General features: G+C 44.6%; 1 protein-coding gene across 3 annotated transcripts; it reads left to right on the top strand.

The window, feature by feature from the left end:
* The first annotated feature begins 302 nt into the window (after positions 1 to 302).
* LRRC23 (leucine rich repeat containing 23) lies at positions 303 to 26,310 on the top strand. Of its 3 annotated transcripts, none has more exons than XM_088456044.1 (8): positions 303 to 382; positions 9,792 to 9,950; positions 16,735 to 16,847; positions 19,783 to 20,039; positions 22,474 to 22,604; positions 23,570 to 23,706; positions 23,850 to 24,051; positions 24,675 to 26,310. In XM_088456044.1, the coding sequence occupies exons 2-8, from the start codon at positions 9,795 to 9,797 to the stop codon at positions 24,687 to 24,689; spliced, it is 1,011 nt and encodes a 336-aa protein (XP_088312170.1). In that variant the 5' UTR covers positions 303 to 382; positions 9,792 to 9,794; the 3' UTR covers positions 24,690 to 26,310. The 3 variants fall into 3 exon arrangements, with proteins under 3 accessions (XP_088312170.1, XP_088312168.1, XP_088312169.1); XM_088456042.1 differs by having other exon boundaries at positions 23,850 to 24,069; XM_088456043.1 differs by lacking the exon at positions 303 to 382 and adding an exon at positions 4,700 to 4,852 and having other exon boundaries at positions 23,850 to 24,069.
* The last annotated feature ends 1,140 nt before the right edge of the window (positions 26,311 to 27,450 follow it).

Genomic DNA, 27,450 nt, shown 5'->3' with positions numbered 1-27,450 from the left:
TTAATAAGCATATATGCCTTGCCTCAAAATGGTCCCAGCATGTCTCCTCAGCCTCAAGGCATGCTGGGACTTGTAGTTTCACAGGTTGTCGAGATCTGCCCTGTCAGGTGGTTATGGGAGCTGGGAGGTGCACTGATTGTGTGAGTGACAGCTGGGCCTAGGATGACGTCACATGGGCGGGGCAGAGCTGGGCACAGAGAGTTACCGCTGGGCCTAGGATGACGTCATATGGGCGGGGCAGAGCTGGGCGCAGTGCGGGAGGGGTTGAGTCTGACCCTTGTCATGGAGAACCACTTCCGGCCGTATCTATGGTTACCAGAAACACTCACTCCGGCTTCCGGTGCTGTCTGTTTCCATAGTAACCTGCGCAGCCAGCAGCGAGGTGAGGGTGATGGTTTCCTCTGCTATATACCGTATATAAATATATGTAGACACTAATAGAATATATGCTGATACTATTATATACACTGATACAACATATACTTGTATATATATTTTCTTACAGTATATACTGATACTATTATATAAACTAATACTGTATATACACTGATATATATATATAGATAATATATACACACACATTCCTATATTTACACACATACATACATACACACTAGCCCCTTACTATATACACTGAAATAATAAATACTCATACTATATATACTTATACCATATATACTGATATTCAATAAATTAAAACTATGTATACTATTATATATACACTGATATAATATATACTCACGCTGTATATACTATATGCACTTCAACTATGTGTATTACTATATACACTGATATAATATATACTCAAACTATATACTTCACCCTGATACTATATATATATATATATATATATATATACACACTGCAGGAATTCTGCTCCCTATCTCTTCTGCCTCCCCCTGATACTACATATACTGCAGTAATCTGCTCCCTATCTCCTGTGCCTCCCCCTGATACTGTATATACTACAGTAATTCTGCTCCCTATCTCCTCTGCCTCCCCCTGATACTATATATACACTACAGTAATTCTGCTCCCTATCTCCTCTACTTCCCCCTAATACTATATATACTGCAGTAATTCTGCTCCCTATCTCCTCTGCCTCCCCCTGATACTATATATACTGCAGTAATTCTGCTCCCTATTTCCTCTGCCTCCCCCTGATACTATATATACTGCAGTAATTCTGCTCCCTATCTCCTCTGCCTCCCCCTGATACTATGTATACTACAGTAATTCTGCTCCCTATCTCCTCTGCCTCCCCCTGATACTATATATACACTACAGTAATTCTGCTCCCTATCTCCTCTACTTCCCCCTAATACTATATATACTGCAGTAATTCTGCTCCCTATCTCCTCTGCCTCCCCCTGATACTATATATACTGCAGTAATTCTGCTCCCTATTTCCTCTGCCTCCCCCTGATACTATATATACTGCAGTAATTCTGCTCCCTATCTCCTCTGCCTCCCCCTGATACTATGTATACTACAGTAATTCTGCTCCCTATCTCCTCTACTTCCCCCTAATACTATATATACTGCAGTAATTCTGCTCCCTATCTCCTCTGCCTCCCCCTGATACTATATATACTACAGTAATTGTGCTCCCTATCTCCTCTGCCTTCCCCTGATACTATATATACTACAGTAATTCTGCTCCCTATCTCCTCTGCCTCCCCCTGATACTATATATACACTACAGTAATTCTGCTCCCTATCTCCTCTACTTCCCCCTAATACTATATATACTGCAGTAATTCTGCTCCCTATCTCCTCTGCCTCCCCATGATACTATATATACTGCAGTAATTCTGCTCCCTATCTCCTCTGCCTCCCCCTGATACTATATATACTGCAGTAATTCTGCTCCCTATCTCCTCTGCCTCCCCCTGATACTATGTATACTACAGTAATTCTGCTCCCTATCTCCTCTACTTCCCCCTAATACTATATATACTGCAGTAATTCTGCTCCCTATCTCCTCTGCCTCCCCCTGATACTATATATACTGCAGTAATTCTGCTCCCTATGGCCTCTGCCTCCCCCTGATACTATATATATACTGCAGTAATTCTGCTCCTTATCTCCTCTGCCTTCCCCTGATACTATATATACTGCAGTAATTCTGCTCCTTCTCTCCTCTGCCTCCCCCTGATACTATATATACTACAGTAATTGTGCTCCCTATCTCCTCTGCCTTCCCCTGATACTATATATACTGCAGTAATTCTGCTCCTTCTCTCCTCTGCCTCCCCCTGATACAATATATACTACAGTAATTCTGTCTCCTCTATCTCCTCTGCCTCCCCCTGATACTATATATACTACAGTAATTCTGCTCCCTATCTCCTCTGCTTCCTCCTGATACTATATATACTACAGTAATTCTGCTCCCTATCTCCTCTGCCTCCCCCTGATACTATATATACTGCTGTAATTCTGCTCCCTATCTTCTCTGCCCCCGCTGATACTATATATACTGCTGTAATTCTGCTCCCTATCTCCTCTGCCTCCCCCTGATATACACTACAGTAATTGTGCTCCCTATGTCCTCTGCCTCCCCCTGATACTATATATACTACAGTAATTCTGCTCCCTATCTTCTCTGCCTCCCCCTGATACTATATATACTGCTGTAATTCTGCTCCCTATCTTCTCTGCCACCCCCTGATACTATATATACTGCTGTAATTCTGCTCCCTATCTTCTCTGCCTCCCCTTGATACTATATATACTGCAGTAATTCTGCTCCGTATCTCCTCTGCCTCCCCTGATACTATATATACTACAGTAATTATATCTCCTCTGCCTCCCCCTGATACTATATATACTGCAGTAATTGTGCTCCCTATCTCCTCTGCCTCCCCCTGATACTATATATACTGCAGTAATTCTGCTCCCTATCTCCTCTGCCTCCCCCTGATACTATATATACTGCAGTAATTCTGCTCCCTATCTCCTCTGCCTCCCCCTGATACTATATATACTGCAGTAATTCTGCTCCCTATCTCCTCTGCCTCCCCCTGATACTATGTATACTACAGTAATTCTGCTCCCTATCTCCTCTGCCTCCCCCTGATACTATATATACTACAGTAATTCTGTTCCCTATCTCCTCTGCCTCCCCCTGATACTATATATATACTGCAGTAATTCTGCTCCCTATCTTCTCTGCCTCCCCCTGATACTATATATATTGCAGTAATTCTGCTCCCTATCTCCTCTGCCTCCCCCTGATACTATATATACTACAGTAATTCTGCTCCCTATCTCCTCTGCCTCCCCCTGATACTATATATACTACAGTAATTGTGCTCCGTATTTCCTCTGCCTCCCCCTGATACTATATATACTGCAGTAATTGTGCTCCCTATCTCCTCTGCCTCCCCCTGATACTATATATACTGCAGTAATTCTGCTCCCTATCTCCTCTGCCTCCCCCTGATACTATATATACTGCAGTAATTCTATCTCCTCTGCCTCCCCCTGATACTATATATATACTGCAGTAATTCTGCTCCTTATCTCCTCTGCCTCCCCCTGATACTATATATACTGCAGTAATTCTGCTCCTTATCTCCTCTGCCTCCCCCTGATACTATATATATACTGCAGTAATTCTGCTCCTTATCTCCTCTGCCTCCCCCTGATACTATATATACTGCAGTAATTCTGCTCCTTCTCTCCTCTGCCTCCCCCTGATACTATATATACTACAGTAATTCTGCTCCCTATCTCCTCTGCCTCCCCCTGATACTATATATACTACAGTAATTGTGCTCCCTATTTCCTCTGCCTTCCCCTGATACTATATATATACTGCAGTAATTGTGCTCCCTATCTCCTCTGCCTCCCCCTGATATACACTACAGTAATTGTGCTCCCTATTTCCTCTGCCTCCCCTGATACTATATATACACTACAGTAATTGTGCTCCCTATCTCCTCTGCCTCCCCCTGATACTATATATACTGCAGTAATTGTGCTCCCTATTTCCTCTGCCTCCCCCTGATACTATATGTATAGTTTCATTGTGTGCATATTCAGGTGCACGCTACTACACAACCTGGGAGAACATAACATTTGCATATTACCGCTGCTGAGACTCCACAAACAAACGCACCAAGGACTGCAACTGCGTGCACCGCTATCAGGGCGTGTATGTACTGCAGTACTTGTGTATCTCTGTACCTCTATCAGGGCCTGTATGTACTGCAGTATTTGTGTATCTCTGTACCTCTATCAGGGCCTGTATGTACTGCAGTATTTGTGTATCTCTGTACCTCTATCAGGGCCTGTATGTACTGCAGTACTTGTGTAACCAGTGGCGTCACTAAGGGGGTGCGGGGGGTGCGGGCCGCAACGGGTGTCACCCTCCAAGGGGGTGACACCAAAAGTTGCACACTGATGCCCGCACCCCCCTCCGCCATACTCCCGCACCCACCCCCGCCGCCATACTCCCGCACCCTCCCCCGCCGCTAGTAATAAAATCCCTCTCATACAAGGGGCTGCCCTACACTCATCTGCTCCAGCCTGGCTGTCACAATCGGAGAGCTCCGATCGGGCAGCGTTACAGGCACTAGAGTTTGAATGAAAATGGCTGACGGGGGAGCTGCTGCGCATGCCCAGCTGCAGCAGCTCCTACCATAAGCCTTTGCGGAGCCGTCATTCATCACTGACAGCTCCGCCTCAAGCCTGTTTGCAGCCAGCCCCGCAGCCATCCAGGACCAGCACCCGCAGCCGGCCAGGACCAGCACCCGCAGCCATCCAGGACCAGCACCCGCAGCCAGCCAGGACCAGCAGCGAACAGGAGCATTTGCTGGCATGCCATACCTGATTGCGAGTGACAGTAAGTGAACATCTGCTATAGCATGCCCATTTATAATTATAACATCTATATCTAATATCTATCTGCAGTGTCAGAAAAGTTTTATATATGCAGACGGTGTAATGGTTAGCGTTACTGCCTCACAGCAATGAGGTCATGGGTTCAATTCCCACCATGGCCCTAACTGTGTGGAGTTTGTATATTCTCCCTGTGCTTGCGTGGGTTTCCTCCGGGTACTCCGGTTTCCTCCCACACTCCAAAAATATACTGGTAGGTTAATTGGCTCCCCTCAAAATTGACCATAAGTGTGTATGTGTGTGAGCATGTGTTAGGGAATATAGATTGTAAGCTCCACTGGGGCAGGGACAGATGTGAATGGCCAAATATTCTCTCTGTAAAGCGCTGCGGAATATGTGTGCGCTATATAAATAACCGGTAATAAATAATAAATAAACAAATATATATTATATGTGTATATATATATACATATATACATATATATAATGTGTGTGTGTGTGTATAATATATATATATATATATATATACATACACACACACACATATATCAGGGGCAAACGCAGGATTTTTAAGGGGGGGTTTCCATTTATAAAATATATATATATACACACATATATATCAGGCCCAAACAACCAGTCCCAGCCAGCCCCTGCCGCAGCCAGACAGCCACCCAGCCCCAGATACCGAGCCAGCTCCTGCCCCACACTGCCAGCCTCTGTTCCAGACAGCCAGCCCCAGCCCGATAGGCAGCCTGCCAGCCCCTGCCCCAGTCCAATAGCCAGCCTCCCAGTACCTGCCCCAGACATCCAGCCCCAACCCCACACTTACCTGCTGCTTGTAGTAGCTCCTCAGTCAAAAGCTGCGGCTCAAAGACCTCTGCTGTCAGTGGCGCGGCATAACGTCTTGCGCGCCGGCCGCCGGGTCTCACCGTCTCTCTCTCCAAATGAAAAAAACCTATCTTGCAGGCTTTACACTGCAGCATAGCGGGCGCGTGGGTCGGGAGCGGCGGTGCCAGTCGTGCGGGGCCCCCTCTTTGTCCGGGCCTCCAGTCCAGTCCCTGGTGACCACTGCGCGCTGCCCGGCCACTGTCGGTTCAGCTGTCAGCGTTTCCGTGACAGTAGGTATGAAAGCACCTGACGCAGAAGCGCTGACAGCTGAACAGGCAGCAGCTGGGCAGCTCTGAGGGTGGCCCGCTGATTATGCAGAGATGGAGACAAGTCTGTCTCTGAAAAAAAAAAAATAGTTGGTCAGGGGGGGGTTTCTGTGTACTCAGAAACCCCCCCCTGCATGCGCTAGTGTATATATATATATATATATATATATATATATATATATACACACACACTATTCAGGGGAGTATTAAGAGAGGAGGGGGCCCGTGTGCAGAATCTGTCCTAGGCCCTCCTCTCTTTCCGGTGGCCGGAAACACTGAGCCTATTGAGCGCGCAGCGCCACAGCAGTAGATTCTGGGCACTAGTCTGTGCGCAGAGTCTAATGTGCATGCACAATACGCTGGGAAAATGCCAGCGGTGGCCAATTAGTGTCAAGGAGGTAGGTTTAAAGCTGAAGACACAGGGCTGGGAAATGGTGAGGCTGAAAGACAGGGGCTGGGGAAGGTGATGAGGATGGGGATGAGGCGCTGCAGATGGTGATGAGGGGCTGAGGAAGGTGATGAGGGGCTGAGGATGGTGGTAAGGGGCAGAGGATGATGGTAAGGGGCAGAGGATGGTGGTAAGGGGCAGAGGATGGGGCAGAAAAATGCTGAGGTGAAGAGAGCAGAGGACAGTGATAAGGTGCTGGGTGCTCTTGTGAGTGAGAGAGGGAGCGGGACTAAGGGCATGATTCAGACCTACTCGCTAGGCTGCATTCGCACGCAGCCTTAAGGAAAGAAAGTATCCAAATGTCGTGATCGCACAGACATTAGGATGCCTCCTATGTCTTAACGTGCAATCGCGGGTGAAGTTAGTTGCCCACTTGTGCATTTCATCTCTAGGAAGTGTATGAAAATATTGGTACCATCGGGAGACATCGAACCTGCACGCAGTGCTTGAGGTAGACCTTAGCCAACCCCAAGCACTGCGAGCACCACTGTCTTTATTTCTCTCGTATGACGTGTATGCTGACACTGCATCTTAATTATGCACACCCTTTAAATGGTGTTAAAACGCACTGACACGCCTACGCACGCACATCCACACCCCCGTTTCCCTGGTCTGTCCCCTGTCACCACCCACAAACGGCCCATTCTGTCACTCAAACTAGCAGGCTGGCTATGTGCTTGAGCGATCGTCTCCCAATTGCAGTGTCTGGTTCGCGCACGCGCACTGCGTGTTTTATGCATGCGCAGTTTGCAACAATCGGCCGGCTGCGTTTGAATGCTGCCTAGCAAGCAGGTCTGAATCTCCCCTTAAGTTCCAACCCACTGGTCTGGACTTTCTGGAGCGGCTGGAGGCTCGTCTCCTGAAATTAGCTCCGCAGCTATCGGTGACTTCCCAGAATTAAGTCACTCAGGCTTTCTAGGAGACTGGGTGGGAATCAATGTTTGCTTTATTATTTCCTGCGGGGGCAATCACTGAATCAATTTTTTCATGTATAGGTTAATGTGTGCTTTTTCCCTGTGGCGGCTGTTGTGTGTTTCTTTTTTCTCATAGGGACCAATGTTTTTTTCCTGTCAGGGGCCAATGTGTATTATTTTTTCCTGTAGGGCTAATGTGTTTGTTTTTATTTCTGTAGGGCCAAGTTTTTTCATTCTTGTGTCGTTTTTCTTCTGAGCATGAGACTGCGTTGCACCGTGCATACGTCCCGATGGTGTTTGTACAGAGTTGCAGTACAGATGCAGACGCACGCACCAAGTAGTGTAGTGTATTAGAAATGTGTTGGGCCTTCATAGGTGGTTACAGGAGGAAGGTTAATTAGACGCAGATGTAACTTAGCATCCACATGTTATACGAGTGACGTGGGTCATGTTATTGAAGTGGTCGTGTAGAGAGAGTGAAATTGCTCACACTGGAGGCCATACTCAGATGGATGAGATGCAGGTAACATAGGGCTGGTAAAAGTTTCAATGGTGCCACCGATAGTGACATCTAAAGACGCACAAAGCAAGATTGCAGCATCTGTAGACACTGAAAGTAGGCGTCTCAGTCCTTGTACATTCTGACACATGGATGTACACCTGGGAAGGGCATTGTAGTGGCATTAGCCTAAAGGAGGAGTGTTCCCACCCCTCTTCACAGACCCTGCCCTCATTGGGGCTGCTTCCATAAACTTCCCGGGCTGGTTTTTCATCCCAATCCATCCCTGCCCCCGCTCACCAGTCCACTCCCCACTACCACCCCCGCTGCGGGGGCGGTGAGGATGGACTGGCACCAGCAGCGTTTTGGTTCAGTTGGTCCTCTTTACCCAGAAAGTAGGGTATGATGTCATCACGCCGGCCTCGTGCCACCTGGCATTCTGGGAGAAGAACTGCAGCGCTGAGTACTGGACTGGTAGGGGGAGAGAGCGCAGAGCTGCGCACCTTGTTCCTGATTTCTTTTTTGGGGGGTGACACCATGAGTTACAGCACCGGGTGACACCAACCCTAGTGACGCCTCTGCTTGTGTATCTCTGTACCTCTATCAGGGCCTGTATTTACTGCAGTACTTGTGTATCTCTGTACCTCTATCAGGGCCTGTATGTACTGCAGTACTTGTGTATCTCTGTACCTCTATCAGGGCCTGTATGTACTGCAGTACTTGTGTATCTCTGTACCTCTATCAGGGCCTGTATGTACTGCAGTACTTGTGTATCTCTGTACCTCTATCTGGGCCTGTATGTACTGCAGTACTTGTGTATCTCTGTACCTCTATCTGGGCCTGTATGTACTGCAGTACTTGTGTATCTCTGTACCTCTATCTGGGCCTGTATGTACTGCAGTACTTGTGTATCTCTGTACCTCTATCAGGGCCTGTATGTACTGCAGTACTTGTGTATCTCTGTACCTCTATCTGGGCCTGTATGTACTGCAGTACTTGTGTATCTCTGTACCTCTATCAGGGCCTGTATGTACTGCAGTACTTGTGTATCTCTGTACCTCTATCTGGGCCTGTATGTACTGCAGTATTTGTGTATCTCTGTACCTCTATCAGGGCCTGTATGTACTGCAGTACTTGTGTATCTCTGTACCTCTATCAGGGCCTGTATGTACTGCAGTACTTGTGTATCTCTGCACCTCTATCTGGGCCTGTATATACTGCAGTATTTGTGTATCTCTGTACCTCTATCAGGGCCTGTATGTACTGCAGTACTTGTGTATCTCTGTACCTCTATCTGGGCCTGTATGTACTGCAGTATTTGTGTATCTCTGTACCTCTATCAGGGCCTGTATGTACTGCAGTACTTGTGTATCTCTGTACCTCTATCAGGGCCTGTATGTACTGCAGTACTTGTGTATCTCTGTACCTCTATCAGGGCCTGTATGTACTGCAGTACTTGTGTATCTCTGTACCTCTATCAGGGCCTGTATGTACTGCAGTACTTGTGTATCTCTGTACCTCTATCAGGGCCTGTATGTACTGCAGTATTTGTGTATCTCTGTACCTCTATCAGGGCCTGTATGTACTGCAGTACTTGTGTATCTCTGTACCTCTATCAGGGCCTGTATGTACTGCAGTACTTGTGTATCTCTGTACCTCGCCTCCTGAGCCATTACACAGTATGATTAAGGTCTGTTCCAGCTTTCCCTGTATATTGTAATATCAGTAGCCACCCTCCATGTTTTCCGTGAAATAGATCAGTTTGGCCCATACAGTATGTGTACTTTAGTGTGTCACTAGTGTTGCTAGAGACAGTCCCATGGTCTGAGATTATGTCCATGAAAACGTTTGTTTCTGACGTGAATGTACTATACTCCAACCCTTATTATGTTCATTTATTTATCTGTCCCTATTGTCTGTTCTCTCAGGAGATGTCAGGCACTGAAGATGAGGGTTTGGAGGAGGAGCATGAGGCTGAGGAGCCCGTAGAAGAGACAAATGAAGACATTGAGGAAGGAGACGAGCAGCAACAGGGAGAGGACAAGGAAGAGGAGGAGAATGAGGAGGAAGAACCGGAAAAAGAAGAGGTGATGACAGAATATAGGGAAGATCCTGTTGTGTTATCAGGAGTTACAGGATGGAGTCTTCTACTTAATACCTACAAATAGTAACTGGAAAACACTATTATTTCCCCAGGGAAGTATTGCCTGAGTGACATCACAGGCTGATGGGCCAACCCATAAATATGGCTGCTTACATCATATGTCAGGAATGGGCGCAGGAATGATTAATATAAGCTGTTTTGTGGAACATAATTTTATCAAGTGTGTATTAGCCCAATGTTTCGCAATGATGCTTCTGCATTTGTCACTTGTAGCTCGTTTGGGCAGCGCGGCCATTCGCATGAAGAAAGGATAATTGGCATAGACGAGCGAATACTCGCATTAGTATTAAATAGTAAGAAGAGCGAATACTCACATTAGTATAAAATAGTAAGCAGAGAGAATACTCGCATTAGTATAAAATAGTAAGCAGAGAGAATACTCGCATTAGTATAAAATAGTAAGCAGAGCGAATACTCGCATTAGTATAAAATAGTAAGCAGAGCGAATACTCGCATTAGTATAAAATAGTAAGGAGAGCGAATACTCGCATTAGTATAAAATAGTAAGCAGAGCGAATACTCGCATTAGTATAAAACAGTAAGCAGAGCGAATACTCGCATTAGTATAAAACAGTAAGCAGAGCGAATACTCGCATTAGTATAAAATAGTAAGCAGAGCGAATACTCGCATTAGTATAAAATAGTAAGCAGAGCGAATACTCGCATTAGTATAAAATAGTAAGCAGAGAGAATACTCGCATTAGTATAAAATAGTAAGCAGAGCGAACACTCGCATTAGTATAAAATAGTAAGCAGAGCGAATACTCGCATTAGTATAAAATAGTAAGCAGAGCGAACACTCGCATTAGTATAAAATAGTAAGCAGAGAGAATACTCGCATTAGTATAAAATAGTAAGCAGAGCGAATACTCGCATTAATATAAAATAGTAAGCAGAGAGAATACTCTCATTAGTATAAAATAGTAAGCAGAGCGAACACTCGCATTAGTATAAAATAGTAAGCAGAGCGAACACTCGCATTAGTATAAAATAGTAAGCAGAGCGAATACTCGCATTAGTATAAAATAGTAAGCAGAGCGAATACTCGCATTAATATAAAATAGTAAGCAGAGCGAATACTCGCATTAGTATAAAATAGTAAGCAGAGCGAATACTCGCATTAGTATAAAATAGTAAGCAGAGCGAACACTCGCATTAGTATAAAATAGTAAGCAGAGAGAATACTCGCATTAGTATAAAAGAGAATACTCGCATTAGTATAAAATAGTAAGCAGAGAGAATACTCGCATTAATATAAAATAGTAAGCAGAGAGAATACTCGCATTAATATAAAATAGTAAGCAGAGCGAATACTCGCATTAGTATAAAATAGTAAGCAGAGCGAATACTCGCATTAGTATAAAATAGTAAGCAGAGGGAACACTCGCATTAGTATAAAATAGTAAGCAGAGCGAATACTCGCATTAGTATAAAATAGTAAGCAGAGCGAATACTCGCATTAGTATAAAATAGTAAGCAGAGCGAATACTCGCATTAGTATAAAATAGTAAGCAGAGCGAATACTCGCATTAGTATAAAATAGTAAGCAGAGGGAATACTCGCATTAGTATAAAATAGTAAGCAGAGCGAATACTCGCATTAGTATAAAATAGTAAGCAGAGGGAACACTCGCATTAGTATAAAATAGTAAGCAGAGGGAACACTCGCATTAGTATAAAATAGTAAGCAGAGAGAATACTCGCATTAGTATAAAATAGTAAGCAGAGCGAATACTCTCATTAGTATAAAATAGTAAGCAGAGCGAATACTCGCATTAGTATAAAATAGTAAGCAGAGCGAATACTCGCATTAGTATAAAATAGTAAGCAGAGCGAATACTCGCATTAGTATTAAATAGTAAGCAGAGCGAATACTCGCATTAGTATAAAATAGTAAGCAGAGAGAATACTCGCATTAGTATAAAATAGTAAGCAGAGCGAATACTCGCATTAGTATAAAATAGTAAGCAGAGCGAATACTCGCATTAGTATAAAACAGTAAGCAGAGCGAATACTCGCATTAGTATAAAATAGTAAGCAGAGCGAATACTCGCATTAGTATAAAATAGTAAGCAGAGCGAATACTCGCATTAGTATAAAATAGTAAGCAGAGCGAATACTCGCATTAGTATAAAATAGTAAGCAGAGAGAATACTCGCATTAATATAAAATAGTAAGCAGAGAGAATACTCGCATTAATATAAAATAGTAAGCAGAGCGAATACTCGCATTAGTATAAAATAGTAAGCAGAGCGAATACTCGCATTAGTATAAAATAGTAAGCAGAGCGAACACTCGCATTAGTATAAAATAGTAAGCAGAGCGAATACTCGCATTAGTATAAAATAGTAAGCAGAGAGAATACTCGCATTAATATAAAATAGTAAGCAGAGAGAATACTCGCATTAATATAAAATAGTAAGCAGAGCGAATACTCGCATTAGTATAAAATAGTAAGCAGAGCGAATACTCTCATTAGTATAAAATAGTAAGCAGAGCGAATACTCGCATTAGTATAAAATAGTAAGCAGAGCGAATACTCGCATTAGTATAAAATAGTAAGCAGAGCGAATACTCGCATTAGTATTAAATAGTAAGCAGAGCGAATACTCGCATTAGTATAAAATAGTAAGCAGAGAGAATACTCGCATTAGTATAAAATAGTAAGCAGAGCGAATACTCGCATTAGTATAAAATAGTAAGCAGAGCGAATACTCGCATTAGTATAAAACAGTAAGCAGAGCGAATACTCGCATTAGTATAAAATAGTAAGCAGAGCGAATACTCGCATTAGTATAAAATAGTAAGCAGAGCGAATACTCGCATTAGTATAAAATAGTAAGCAGAGCGAATACTCGCATTAGTATAAAATAGTAAGCAGAGAGAATACTCGCATTAGTATAAAAGAGAATACTCGCATTAGTATAAAATAGTAAGCAGAGAGAATACTCGCATTAATATAAAATAGTAAGCAGAGAGAATACTCGCATTAATATAAAATAGTAAGCAGACCGAATACTCGCATTAGTATAAAATAGTAAGCAGAGCGAATACTCGCATTAGTATAAAATAGTAAGCAGAGCGAACACTCGCATTAGTATAAAATAGTAAGCAGAGAGAATACTCGCATTAGTATAAAATAGTAAGCAGAGCGAATACTCGCATTAGTATAAAATAGTAAGCAGAGCGAACACTCGCATTAGTATAAAATAGTAAGCAGAGCGAATACTCGCATTAGTATAAAATAGTAAGCAGAGCGAACACTCGCATTAGTATAAAATAGTAAGCAGAGAGAATACTCGCATTAGTATAAAATAGTAAGCAGAGAGAATACTCGCATTAATATAAAATAGTAAGCAGAGAGAATACTCGCATTAGTATAAAATAGTAAGCAGAGAGAATACTCGCATTAATATAAAATAGTAAGCAGAGAGAATACTCGCATTAATATAAAATAGTAAGCAGAGAGAATACTCGCATTAATATAAAATAGTAAGCAGAGCGAATACTCGCATTAGTATAAAATAGTAAGCAGAGCGAATACTCGCATTAGTATAAAATAGTAAGCAGAGCGAATACTCGCATTAGTATAAAATAGTAAGCAGAGCGAATACTCGCATTAGTATAAAATAGTAAGCAGAGCGAATACTCGCATTAGTATAAAATAGTAAGCAGAGCGAATACTCGCATTAGTATAAAATAGTAAGCAGAGAGAATACTTGCATTAGTATAAAATAGTAAGCAGAGCGAATACTCTCATTAGTATAAAATAGTAAGTAGAGAGAATACTCGCATTAGTATAAAATAGTAAGCAGAGAGAATACTCGCATTAGTATAAAATAGTAAGCAGAGCGACTACTCGCATTAGTATAAAATAGTAAGCAGAGAGAATACTCGCATTAGTATAAAATAGTAAGCAGGGAGAATACTCGCATTAGTATAAAATAGTAAGCAGGGAGAATACTCGCATTAGTATAAAATAGTAAGCAGAGCGAATACTCGCATTAGTATAAAATAGTAAGCAGGGAGAATACTCGCATTAGTATAAAATAGTAAGCAGAGCGAATACTCGCATTAGTATAAAATAGTAAGCAGACCGCTGCAGCCGAACGGAGATTCGGCCACAGATGCGTCAGGCTCAGAGTTAGCTGTAAGAGCAAATGAAGGAGCATTTTGCTCCTGGAACAAACCATGTTGCAATGCAAGGGGGTACGGATATATTTATCTTGTTGCATACGGGGAATATACTGACTGTTTTTGCATGTAGTGAACAAATAGAGGGCAGATACGTTTTTACACTGAAATTAAGAATCAAGCTCAGACACCCCCCTCCCCAACTATAAATCCCTGTACATTTTACATCTGCCGCCACCTGCAGTACAGCATGGTCTTACCTTTGTATGCACTATAGGCCCATCACACCAGACGGGTGAAGTAGCTGGAGACGTAAATTGGCCACACATACTTGGCAGTTTACACGGCTGTTTGGACCAAATGAAAAGTATTTGGGATACTACGGATGCACCCGACGGAAAACAGCTATTGGGGCAGATGTATGACGCTCTGGGAAGTGTTAAAGTGGAGAGTGATAAGCGACCAACCAATCAGCTCCTAACTGTCATTTTTCAAACACAGCCTGTAACGTGACAGTTGGGAGCTGAGTGGACGCTCACCTATCACTCTGCACTTTATCACATTGCAGAGCTTCATACATCTGCCCCTGACTGTGACTGAGGACGTGCAGCAACTGTCTAACAGCTCTATCTGCTCCACCTCTCACCTAGCCATCTGGCCCAACACTGGAAAAGCCAGATCCTCTAGTTCAGGGATGGGGAACCTCCTGCCCGGGGGCCACATAAGGCCATCGGCATCATTTGGTCTGGCCCCCAGAGCTTTTTTTCTACCAGCCTCATCTGGCTAGCAGGATGTCTAGAATGGCACCCTGCAGCCAGAATCTATGCAGCAGTGCCGCCTGGAGCATCCTTAGGAGGTTTCAGACGGTCACACCGCTGCCCTTACAGCTCCCCGGAACATCCTCAGGATGCTCCGGGCATTGCTGTAATCCCCGGTGATAACGGCCCTGAACCGTGTGACGTCACACAGAGGGGACATGGTCTGCACCAGGCCCACGAATAATATTATAATGTATCAAAACGGCCCTCTGGAGAAAAAAGGTTCCCCACCCCTGCTCTAGTGTGACCATATTTGAGTGGGCAAATTAGAAATTCCTGATGTCCAACGATAGTGCAGAGTAACAAGATGATACAATCTTTGGCCAACTATACACAGAGAGGTGCAAAGTAATACTGGCATTGCAATAGAAGGTACAATTATAATTAGTCTTTGCAATAGTGCTAAAATCCGAGGTATAGTCTCAGTCTCCAAAAATGGCGTCCCATACATAAGGAGCAGTCACAGGGACAGACAGGGACAGACATTTAACGTGGCTGGAGTTGACCTAAGTGGGGACTGTTTATCTAATGGACAACTTTACGTGGCCCTCCTGCGTGTCTCGTCAAGACTAAGGCCCATATTCAGTTTGGAGCGAAAAGCCGTTTTCGCGTGTTTTGGGTGAAAACTTTTCGCCGATGACATCAAAAGTATCGCCGTATTCAATTTGAAAGACTTTCCGCCTAGGTGGAAAGTCAGTGCAATATAATAGGCGAAAAAGAGTTGCCTATGAATAGCAGGAGGAAAAAAGTGCAGAATTGGGGTTTTGGGGTGAAACGTTGCAGTCTTCAGATAGTCCCCAAGAGGTAAACTGTGGCAATTTAAAAAAAAACACTCAAGGACACCCCAAAAAAATCACTTTGAATTTGGGGCCGAAAAAAAATGTTGGGGGACAAAGTTAAAATCTAGCGAACTTGATTCTGGGGGGGTCCCCAAGTATGCCCCAGGTGTTTTTTTCATTGCAGGGACTTGCGGCAGGTGGTTTTTTCATGATTTTTTCAACTTTAGCAACTTTAAAATATGCTGACCCCCATTTTCAAGTACCCCAAATTTGCTGGGATAACTTATTTTCTGCAAAAAAACCTCCAGAATACTATTCTGTACCACGTATACAAAAACGCTATTTAGCAGCTATTGAGCCCGTTTACACACAACAAATACCTTCAGCAAGCCAAATCGGGGGGTACCATAGGGAACCCCCATGACAGAGCATCTTTTTTGGGAGGTATCCTCAAATCTGACAGTACCTTCTGCTTGTTTAAGTTTCGCCGGGTCCCGTTTTCGCCTACTTTCAAATTGAATACGGCGATATGCGGGCACTCGCGCGATACTTTTCCGCCTGCAAAACAGGTGAAGTATGTGCAAAGTCCGGGGAGGCGAAAAAGTATCTCGGCTCAGCTCAAATTGAATACGGGCCTAAATCTTTTCGTGTTGACGTTAGGATGAAAATTGACTGATGTCGTCTACAAGGCTTCTTACTAGACCTCGTTTAAAAAATGACTATCGCCAAAAGTTCAAAACTGCTCCAGTGCATAGCCGAGGCAGGTCGCTAGTTACCTATATTTCCAAAACATTATTATTTTTCTGTATGTTTCTTGGGGGCTTGCAACATACGTTCCTCATACAGGAGATTAGGAATGCTCTGAGTGGCAGAGTAATGATTCTGTAACACCAGGGTGCTGGCAGGTAACAGATCTATGTAGTGTTGTGGGAGTGGGGGGATTTCCTAGGAAATGACTGTGTCACCTTCTATTTTAGCCTCCACCCCATGTACCGTTAACTGAAGAAATGCTGAAGGAAGCTCTGTCTCTACTATGTAAGACTGGGAACGGACTGGCTCACGCCTACGTCAAACTGGAAGTCAATGATTTGTAAGTGTAGAAATCCATCTACTGTAACTGGTGATTTCTCATTATCAGTTCTCTGCTCCTGCCTTACACTAAGGGCTAAATTTACTAAGAGTCATGCCTGGCCCAGATGCCATTCACAGGTGTGTTTTCCTTGTTTTTTAAAAACTGATATTTACTAAAGGCAAACATGGGTGTAAATCATGATTCTCTCTGCAAAACATGAGTGAACACGCAAATAGAAGTAAATACACCATCGGCCAAACTCGCAAGTACTTACCATAGATAGGCATACAACACGGGGATTTACCACGAATCGTGATTGCAAACACGGGTGTTATTTAAGCAAACTCTGGCCAAAATAGAAGTTTGAAATAGACCCCCTCCTGAGCAGTGTGTTTAGCAGAACCATGCACAGATCAATGTGATCTGACCATGCTTCTGATGGAATAAAGCCATTAAATCGTTAATTTTTTATTTTATTTTTCAAAGTGGGGTTCCCCCTCCCAAGCATAACCAGCCCCGGGTTTTTTGAGCTGGTCCTAGTTCAAAAATAAAATGGTAAAAAAATGTGCAGGTTTCCCCCGTTTTTAATGAACCAGCACCAGGCTCTGTGATCTGGCCCTGGTTCTATAAAAACGGGGAAAAATTTGCGTAGGGGTCCTCCGTATTTTTAGAACCAGCACTAGGCTCTACTAGAGGGGTGGTCATGCCTCTGCCAGGGGACACACTTGGTGGGGTCCCCCGGCCTACGCATTCACCCCTCCAACTAGTCAGCTCAGGACGGGGATTCCTGGTGAGGTGGGATCCCCCCCTATAAAGGGGCCTTCCTCTCCAGTGTACCTCAGGCCGAGGCTATCCCCCGCACACCTGGGCGGTGGGTGTGGGGTTAAAAGGTGTAACGAATAGATTGAAAGTAATACAGTCAGGTGCATAAATATTGGGACATTGATAGAATTTTCATATTTTGGCCTCTTTTACATTAGGACTACAGGTCCCAGCAAGCCTGCCCCGTATGCTGATACTTGGACAACAACATGTACCAGCATTATTTGCATGTATTTTTAGAACCAGGGCCGGATCCAAGAGCCAAGGGCTGGTTATGCTTTGGAGGGGGTACTCATACTACTACTACAAACAGTCTCCACTCCTGCCCTACACATACTACTACAGACAGTTCCCACGTCTGCCTTACTCGCACTTCTACAGACAGTCCCCACTTTCCTGCTTTAGTCACACTCCTACAGACTGTTCCCACTCCTGCCTTACTCACACTACTACAGACAGTCTCCACTCCTGCTTTACTCACACTACTACAGACAGTCTCCACTCCTGCCTTACTCACACTACTAGAGACTGTCCCCACTTCTGCCTTACTCGCACTTCTACAGACAGTCCCCACTTCTGCCTTACACTTCTACAGACAGTCTCTACTCCTGCCTTACTCACACTACTACAGTCTCCACTCCTGCCTTACTCACACTACTACAGATTGTCTCCACTCCTGCGTTACTCACACTACGACTGTTCCCACTCCTGCCTTACTCGCACTACTACTGACTGTCCCCACTCCTGCCTTACTCACACTACTAGTCTCCACTCCTGTCTTACTCACACTACTACAGACAGTCTCCACTCCTGCCTTACTCACACTACTATAGACAGTCTCCACTCCTGCCTTACTCACACTACTACAGACTGTCCCCACTCCTGCCTTACTCACACTACTACAGACTGTCCCCACTCCTGCCTTACTCACACTACTACAGTCCCCACTCCTGCCTTACTCACACTACTACAGACTGTCTCCACTCCTGCTTTACTCACACTACTACAGTCTCCACTCCTGCCTTACTCACACTACTACAGACAGTCTCCACTCCTGCCTTACTCACACTACTACAGACAGTCTCCACTCCTGCCTTACTCACACTACTACAGTCTCCACTCCTGCTTTACTCACACTACTACAGACTGTCTCCACTCCTGTGTTACTCACACTACTACAGTCCCCACTCCTGCCTTACTCACACTACTACAGTCTCCACTCCTGCCATACTCACACTTCTACAGTCCCCATCTTGCCTACTCATGTACAATACTGCAGACTTTCCCCATTCCTGCCTTACTCATACTCCTACAGACTGTCCCCTCTCCAACCATTTACACTACTACAGACAGTCCCCATCCTGCCTACTCAAGTACAATACTGCAGAATGTCCCCACGGGATGCAGTCAGGAAGCCAACGGTCGAAATTCCGACCCCCGGCTTCCCGACTGTCAAATCCCGGCAGGGTACCTTCCCGACTGTCAAATCCCGGCAGGGTACTAATGACAGGCGTCGAAATCCCGACACCTGTCATTATACCTAAGCCGGGAGCACGATGCCCGGCATACCGATCGAAGGTAAGCCGGACGGTGGCCGCGGACAGCCATGGTGGGGTGGGTTAGGTTAGGGGCTCCCGGGGGAGATTTAGGGTTAGGAACCCCCCCCCCCCCCGCCCATAGAGGTTAGGCTAGGGGAAGGGGGGTTAGGGTTAGGCACCCCCCCGGGAGACTTCGGTTTAGGCTGCGGGGATGGTGGGGGTTAGGTTTAGGCACTTAGGGGGGTTAGGGTTAAGCAGTAGGGGGGGGGTTAGGGTTAGGCACCCCTAAAGGAGGGTTAGGGGGGGTAGGGTTAGTGATACTTACCTAAATCCCCTGTCGGGATTAACTACAGAACTTTTACACTCAGGCCTACTCACTTACACTATTGCAGCCTCTCCCGACTCCCGCCCAACACATGTCTGAGTTCACTTTTCTGCAACATAGGCGTCTCTATTTCAGACGAGCCTTATACATTGCAATCTTGCACTAGAAGTACAGTCTGTCATTTGAAGCTTACTAATGTATCCTGCATGTAATATAGGTGTAGCGTGTTGAATACAAGGGTTTACCAGCATTTTGTTTTCCCTTGCAGGGAGATCACAGACATCTCCATTCTGCAGTCATTCATACATCTGCGCTATGTGGATTTATCCCGCAATTCCCTGCGAGATCTGTCTGCGTTGGGGCCTCTCACGCATCTGCTGTGTCTCCGCGTAGATAACAATCAGTTGGTCGGTGTCAGTGGATTGGGGGAGCTGCCTTATCTACAACTGGCTAGTCTGTCACAGAACCGCATCCAGAACCTCCAGGGCATTGCACAGCCCAGACTGGAATCTCTCAACCTGTTAGGTTGGTTCAAATCACAGTTGAACGGCACCATATTGGCCAATTTTGTCTGTATCTGTCTAGCTTATCCTCTTTTGATGGTCATTCCCACCTTGAATACTGCAACCTAAACCAAAGCTACTGTATGGGGAATATTTACTAAAGTGTAGGTTTTTAGAAGTGGAATTGTTGCCTGTAGCAACCAATCACATTCTACTTAACATTTATTTAGCACCTTCTGGAAGATAGTAGCTAGAACCTGATTGGTTGCTATGGGCAACATCTCCACTTCTAAAAACCCCGCACTTTAGTAAATATACCTCTATATGTTTATTGACTATTGTAACCTGACTATTAATTCCTTCAGCTACTGCAAGTCTAACCTAAGGCACGTGTACCTTCGCTATTTATAACCACCTGACCCGAGCTTTTCCTGCCATAACTACTGCAACTTACTCAGCCCTAGTTTAACAACTGCTACCAAGTCTATTTCCCACTGCATTGTAAACTCAAATTTTTAGTCCTAAGATCATGGGGGCTTATGTAATGTGTGCTAGCTTGTGCTGCTGCAGGAATTCTTGCGAGTGTTCTCGTACTTTTAAAGTGGCAATCATTTTAAAATGATTGCCGCTTTAAAAATATGGGAACACTTGCAAGATTCCCGCAGTGGCACAAGCTTGCACCCATTACATAAGCCCCCATGATCTTTTTCCATGCTTAGGTGTCATGCACCTGCAAAATGTCGACATTGACAGAATATCGGAATGTTAGCTTTGTCAGAGTGTCGACATTTCCAGGAGGCTCATGGGCCTGGTTCTTAGTCGGATGCATTGGTGATGTCGGACGCAGTGGACTGTCACTGCGTCCAGATAGCGTGCCCACAGTCGGCGCTGCGATTGAGGAGCATGGGAGACGCGCGGCCGGAAATGTATTGGGCGTTGCTGGGTGGTGGCATAGCGGACGCATGGAGATGGTCTGTGTTATGGGCGCGTCACGGATAGTGTTTGCGTACAAAGAGGCAGAATTACTCACACAGGAGGCCATATTCAGACGGAGAACTGCACCTGTAATAGGTTGGAGCAAGTTGCTATGGTGCGACCAATAGTGCGTCTAAGGATGCAACAAGCGGTATTTCAGCGTATACGGACGCTGACAGTGCATATCGCAGTCCTTGCACATTAGGACGCACGGCTGTACACTGTAGCAGCATTTGCATAAAGCTGCAGAAAAACGTTACAGACAGCAAACGACACAGAGGCTGCGTCCGACTCAGAACAGGCCCATAGGGTTAGTACCAGGGTTAGCGCTAGGGTTGGGGTTAGAGTTGTTAGGGTTAGCTCTAGGGTTAGGGTTGCATTAGGGTTAGCGTTGCCGTTAGGGTTAACGCTAGGGTTACATTAGGGTTGGGGTTAGAGTTGCCGTTAGGGTCAGGGTTGCATTAGGGTTAGAGTTGCCGTTAGGGTTAACGCAAGGGTTAAATTAGGGTTGTGGTTAGAGTTTCCGTTAGGGTTGAATTAGGGTTAGAGTTGCTGTTAGGGTTAACGTTAGGGTTACATTAGAGTTGCCTTTAGGGTTAACACTAGGGTTGGGGTTAGAGTTGTTGTTAGGGTTAGCTCTAGGGTTAGGGTTGCATTAGGGGGTTACATTAGGGTTGGGGTTATAATTGCTGTTAGGGTTGCATTAGGGTTGGGGTTAGAGTTGTTGTTAGGGTTACATTAGGGTTGGGGTTATACTTGCCGTTAGGGTTGCATTAGGGTTGGGATGATAGTTGCCGTTAGGGTTAGGGTTGCATTACGGTTGGGATTAGAGTTGTTGTTAGGGTTAGGGTTGCATTAGGGTTGGGGTTAGAGTTGTTGTTAGGGTTAGCTCTAGGGTTAGGATTGCAATAGGGTTAAAGTTGCCGCTAGGGTTAGCGCTAGGGTTAGGGTTGCATTAGGGTTGGGGTTAGAGTTGTTGTTAGGGTTAGCTCTAGGGTTAGAGTTGCCGTTAGGGTTAGCGCTAGGGTTAGAGTTGCCGTTAGGGTTAGCGCTAGGGTTGGGGCTAGAGTTGTTGTTAGGGTTAGCTCTAGGGTTAGGATTGCATTAGGGTTAAAGTTGCCGATAGGGTTAGCGCTAGGGTTAGGGTTGCATTAGGGTTGGGGGTAGAGTTTTGCCCTAAGGTTAGGGCTGCATTAGGGTTAGAGTTGCCGTTAGGGTTAGGGTTGCATTAGGGTTGGGGTTAGGGTTAGCGCTAGCGTTGCATTAGGGTTAGAGTTGCCATTAGGGTTAGCGCTAGGGTCGGGGTTAGAGTTGCTTTTAGGGTTAACGCAGAATCAGAACAAAGATTTGCTGTTAGCAATGTTGACATAACATTTGTGTCACCAAGCTGAATGTCGACACTGTGACTGTCTAACATATATATATATACCCCCAAACTTGTGCTACTCTTACATTTTCTTCTCCGCCATCTGTGAGTGCAGGAAATGAGCTGCGCACCTTGGAAGGGCTGGATTGCAGTAAGCTGTACAGTCTGCACACCCTCGAGCTACGGGGAAACCAACTGCAGAGTACGGCCGGGCTCTACCTGCCCAACCTGCGGGAACTTTTTTTGGTAAGTCCTGGGCAGCAGGTTCAGCACCAAAGGGTAAATTTACTAATGGTCGATTTTCAGTTCCATTCTGCTTTGTGGTGATTTTGACAATCCTGTATTTACTAAGGGCAAAACCGACTCAAAATCTCCAGAAATTCGACTTCACACACAAATAGAACTTCAAATAGACCATTAGTACTTCCCCCATTGCGATTAGTAAAAAAGAAGTTTATTTACTAACAGTCCATTTGAAAATCGTCCATAAATGGACATTTTCAATAGAACCATCTGAAACATTTCCATTTGATTTTAATTAAGATTTGTCTGAAAACTCAATGTAATGGGAAAAAAAACATGGCAGAGAAGCATGTGGGGCACGGTGGCTGTATAAATCAGGCATTTGCAGTGATCAAAAAAAAAATTGGTGGATATGCAAATTAGCACTGAGATGAAGGTGTTTGTGGGTAATACCGTGCATGTGACATGTTTTAGCCAATAGGAATGGTTTTGTATAATTTTGGGTCGATTCTTGATCATTTTTGGTGAATAGGACACATTTAGAACTTCAAATAGAGACCAATGCACCAACTAAATCAGAATGGAACCCAAAATCCACTGTTAGTAAATTATCTAATTTGAATAGAAACAGTGTGGTCAATTTTGTGGGGATGTTTTATTTTGGTCGATTTTTAAATGGAACCAAAAATTTACTTTTAGTAAATTTACCCCCATATCTCAGTGTATATCCTTGTATGTACATCCTTTGTGGGTGCGCTATTGGCTCTTTTAATCTCCAGAAAACTTATGTAAGCTCATCACTATATAAATAGTATCGCATATTATCTAGCCAGCCCCAAGCATAGACACAAGACACACCGAGACACAATAGTAAAGATAGATGGAACATTTCAGTGTTGGTGTAGGACCAATACCCTTTTGTCTCCATGTTCCCAATGGACTCTCTATCTACCTCTGACTTCCTCCAGGCCCAGAACAACATAAAGACATTGGAAGGGCTGGAGAGTCTTGTACACCTCACACGCCTCCACCTGAGAGATAACCAGCTGGAGTCTCTGGACGGCTTCTCTGAGAACATGCAGAACCTTCAATACCTGAACCTCAGGTCAGTATGGAGACTTTGGTTAGCAGCATTAGACCTTTTCTTCCTATGGGCAGTTCCTTAATCATCTGTAGGATGTCATTGAGTCCATAGTCAAGATTCCCATCCCAGCTACATCACTCTCACCCTATATTCTTGCCTTGTAGGGGTAATCTGGTGTCCAGGTTGCAGGAGGCGGATAAACTCAAAGTTTTGCCTATGCTGCGGGCCCTGGTTTTGCGGGAGAACCCATGTGCGGATGAAGATGGTTATCGTTTGGAGACACTCATCGCTCTGCCCAACCTAGAGAGACTGGATAAAGATTTCTTTGAGGAAGATGAAAGAACGGAGGCTGCAGAGACACAAATGGCGAGTCTGGAGGATGGGGTAACTACAAAGGATGTGATGGCAGAAGACTAATACATTTGTGGTCTGTAGAGACAGGGGTAGTAGATAGCAATATACATTATCAGCAGAAGATGAGTTGTGTACAAGTTGTTATTCTCGAGTAATGGATGGGCTGTATATAGAGCGCTATATCAGGTGGATGGGTAACAAACTGTATTTATAGAGGGTAATGATTGGGGACAAATGATAAGCCACACATCTAAAGCTGGGTACACACTGAACAGATATATCTGCAGATAATGGTCGTGAACGACCATCAATTGTCTCTGGCCACGATTCCCGCTGGCCGGGGGGGGGTATCCCGTCTCCCTCCCTGCAGCCTCTGCTGCTAGTGTAAGGGCGGTCTGCCGACACACTGCCCAGTGAACAGATATATCTACCATCGGCTGTACAGCAGAGCTGACGCGATATGTCTGTGAACAAAGCTGGTACACACTGGCCGACGGGCACCCGATATATTGGCCTATCAATTGATCGACCAATATATCTGCCAGTGTGTACCCAGAATAATAGATTGAAGTTGTAGATGTGTATGTGTGAGATTGGATTGTACATATATATTAGAAGCTCTTATTCTTTTTCAGATAGTTGAGTCGTAAACGAGTTCGCGACAAAGGGAAAATATAATTAACACCTAAAGGATGGGAATGAGCTGAAATGTGATGCAAAAAGAATGCGTGGAGTGTCACTGAAAGAGAAAATCCAACAGCCCAATCAGATGCTGTACAGGAGGCTATCCTGCAATACTCTTCATCTCTGAACAAGGGAGGAACTTATGCTGCAATACTCTTCATCTCTGAACAAGGGAGGAACTTATGCTGAAATACTCTTCCTCTCCATACAAAGGAGGAACTTGTGCTGCAATACTCTTCCTCTCCATACAAAGGAGGAACTTATGCTGCAATACTCTTCCTCTCCATACAAAGGAGGAACTTATGCTGCAATACTCTTCCTCTCCATACAAAGGAGGAACTTGTGCTGCAATACTCCTCCTCTCCATACAAAGGAGGAACTTATGCTGCAATACTCTTCCATCTCTGGACAAAATAGAAGCTTATGCTGCAATACTCTTCCTCTCCATACAAAGGAGGAACTTATGCTGCAATACTCTTCCTCTCCATACAAAGGAGGAACTTGTGCTGCAATACTCCTCCTCTCCATACAAAGGAGGAACTTATGCTGCAATACTCTTCCATCTCTGGACAAAAGAGAAGCTTATGCTGCAATACTCTTCCTCTCCATACAAAGGATACATTTATGCTGCAATACTCTTCCTCTCCATACTAAGGATACATTTATGCTGCAAAACTCTTCCTCTCCATCCTAAGGAGGAACTTATGCAGCAATACTCTTCCTCTCCATACTAAGGAGGAACTTATGCAGCAATACTCTTCCTCTCCATACAAAGGATACATTTATGCTGCAATACTCTTCCTCTCCATACTAAGGAGGAACTTATGCTGCAATACTCTTCATCTCCGAACAATAGAGGAGCTTATGCTGCAATACTCTTCCTCTCCATGCAAAGGATACATTTATGCTTCAATACTCTTCATCTCTGAACGAGGGAGAAACTTATGCTGCAATACTCTTCCTCTCCATACTAAGGAGGAACTTAAGCTGCAATATTCTTCATCTCTGGGCAAAAGAGGAGTTTATGCTGCAATACTCTTTCTCCATACAAAGGATAAATTTATGCTGCAATACTCTTCATCTCCAAACATAGGAGGAGTCTGTGCTGCAATACTCTTCATGTCGAAGAAAGGAGGAGCTTATGCTGTAATACTCTGCTTCTCCATACCAAGGAGGAATTTATGCTGCAATACTCTTCATCTCCAAACAAAAGAGGAGTTTATGCTGCAATACTCTTCTTCTATGAACATAGGAGGAGCTTGGGCTGCAATACTCTTCAAGTCCAGACAGGGGGGGGGCTTATTCTGCAGTACTTTTCATGTGCTGGGCAGGGGAGGAGCTTATTCTGCAGTACTCTTCATGTGCTGGGCAGGGGAGGAGCTTATTCTGCAGTACTCTTCATGTGCTGGGCAGGGGAGGAGCTTATTCTGCAGTACTCTTCATGTGCTGGGCAGGGGAGGAGCTTAGGCAGTGACACTCTAAAAGTCATGAATGGGGAGCAGATAACTGTGGACTAAACCAGTGGATGTGTTTAAGGGTTATGATGGTCTTTGTTGGGTTTCGGTTTATATGTTGCAAATAATTTCAGTAAACGGATTTGTTTCCATCAGAGCTGTCGGGTGTCTATTTTCTGTCTATGAATCAACTGTCTTGTTCTTTCCACAAATCCTCTATGGGGAGAGAGGAATTGTGCAATTTATCAAGAGGCAAACGAAAGTCAACTCACTATGACGTTAGCTTTAAATGGGGTCCACCGAAGCCGGAGAGTGTTCGCTGAATCCCCCCGCCAGGTCAAATGACTAAGTGCATGAGCGGACATTAGACACGCAAACACATGCTACTTCCTTTACGGATAGGGAAACAATAATCGCACAGGGAGGTGTTTTCGTCTGAGTTCCCACATCAGCCGCAGCATGGTAAATAGCTGCGGTCGATCATGAAGTATTATGGCAATATGCAGCTGTACATAATCGTAGTTACCATTTGCCCACAGTCACAAATGATAAATATACCACTAGTTGTTACATACATTTTGCCCTTTATCCAGTGCACAGTATCATTACCCCAAGATGCTGGGGGAAACGTTTGCTGGGGGTCTTCACGGAGCCTACAGTATATTGTGTATAGCTCAGTATCAAAATTAACAGTTATTGAGATTAATATGGTGGCGAAATGGAAAAGGAGGATTATTTCTGGCAGATCTCTAAGTTCCACCCCTCCCACGCTGCACTGCTCTCTTACTGTTCTTCCAGCTTTTACTATTTGGTGTACCACATGTACAAGTGCCATGATGTTACAGTGCCTGTATACGTTGTCTGATGGTTCCTACTGAAGAAGTCCAACTCTACATGCTGCTAAAGTCTCAGGGCCTGATTCAGCAAGGAACGCACAGATGCAGGCGCGCGCACCCGGCCGATGCGAGAATATGCTAATGAATGCATACGCACGGCAATGGCAGTAGAATAAGCAGACGCCCAGCACTCCATAATACCACCCACTTCCCTTTACTTGCGTCCTCTATACCTGGTAAGACAGCGGAAACATCGGTAACCATCGAGAACCATCGGACCCATACGCACAATAGCGGTTGACCTGAACCCTGCCGTAGACATAGCGAGACTTCCTGTGTGCAACTAGACCTCAGGCTGCGTCCGCCGCAAGGGCTTAATTATGCACGCCCCTGAAACGCCGTCCAAACGCACGGGCGCCGCCTGCGTTTGCCCGACC

Source organism: Taudactylus pleione, unplaced genomic scaffold (assembly GCF_031769625.1).
Source record: "Taudactylus pleione unplaced genomic scaffold, aTauple2 ptg000685l, whole genome shotgun sequence".
Taxonomy (NCBI): Eukaryota; Metazoa; Chordata; class Amphibia; order Anura; family Myobatrachidae; genus Taudactylus; species Taudactylus pleione.
Note: the sequence above shows the minus strand (reverse complement) of the source record. Positions and strands in the feature narration are given on the sequence as shown.

Excerpts from the sequence above, each read along its gene's own strand:
- LRRC23 (XM_088456042.1), top strand. The coding sequence starts at position 9,795 with ATGTCAGGCACTGAAGATGAGGGTTTGGAGGAGGAGCATGAGGCTGAG. Across the intron at positions 16,848-19,782 it reads AAACTGGAAGTCAATGATTT|GGAGATCACAGACATCTCCA; the intron begins GTAAGTGTAGAA and ends TTTCCCTTGCAG. Across the intron at positions 20,040-22,473 it reads GGAATCTCTCAACCTGTTAG|GAAATGAGCTGCGCACCTTG; the intron begins GTTGGTTCAAAT and ends CTGTGAGTGCAG.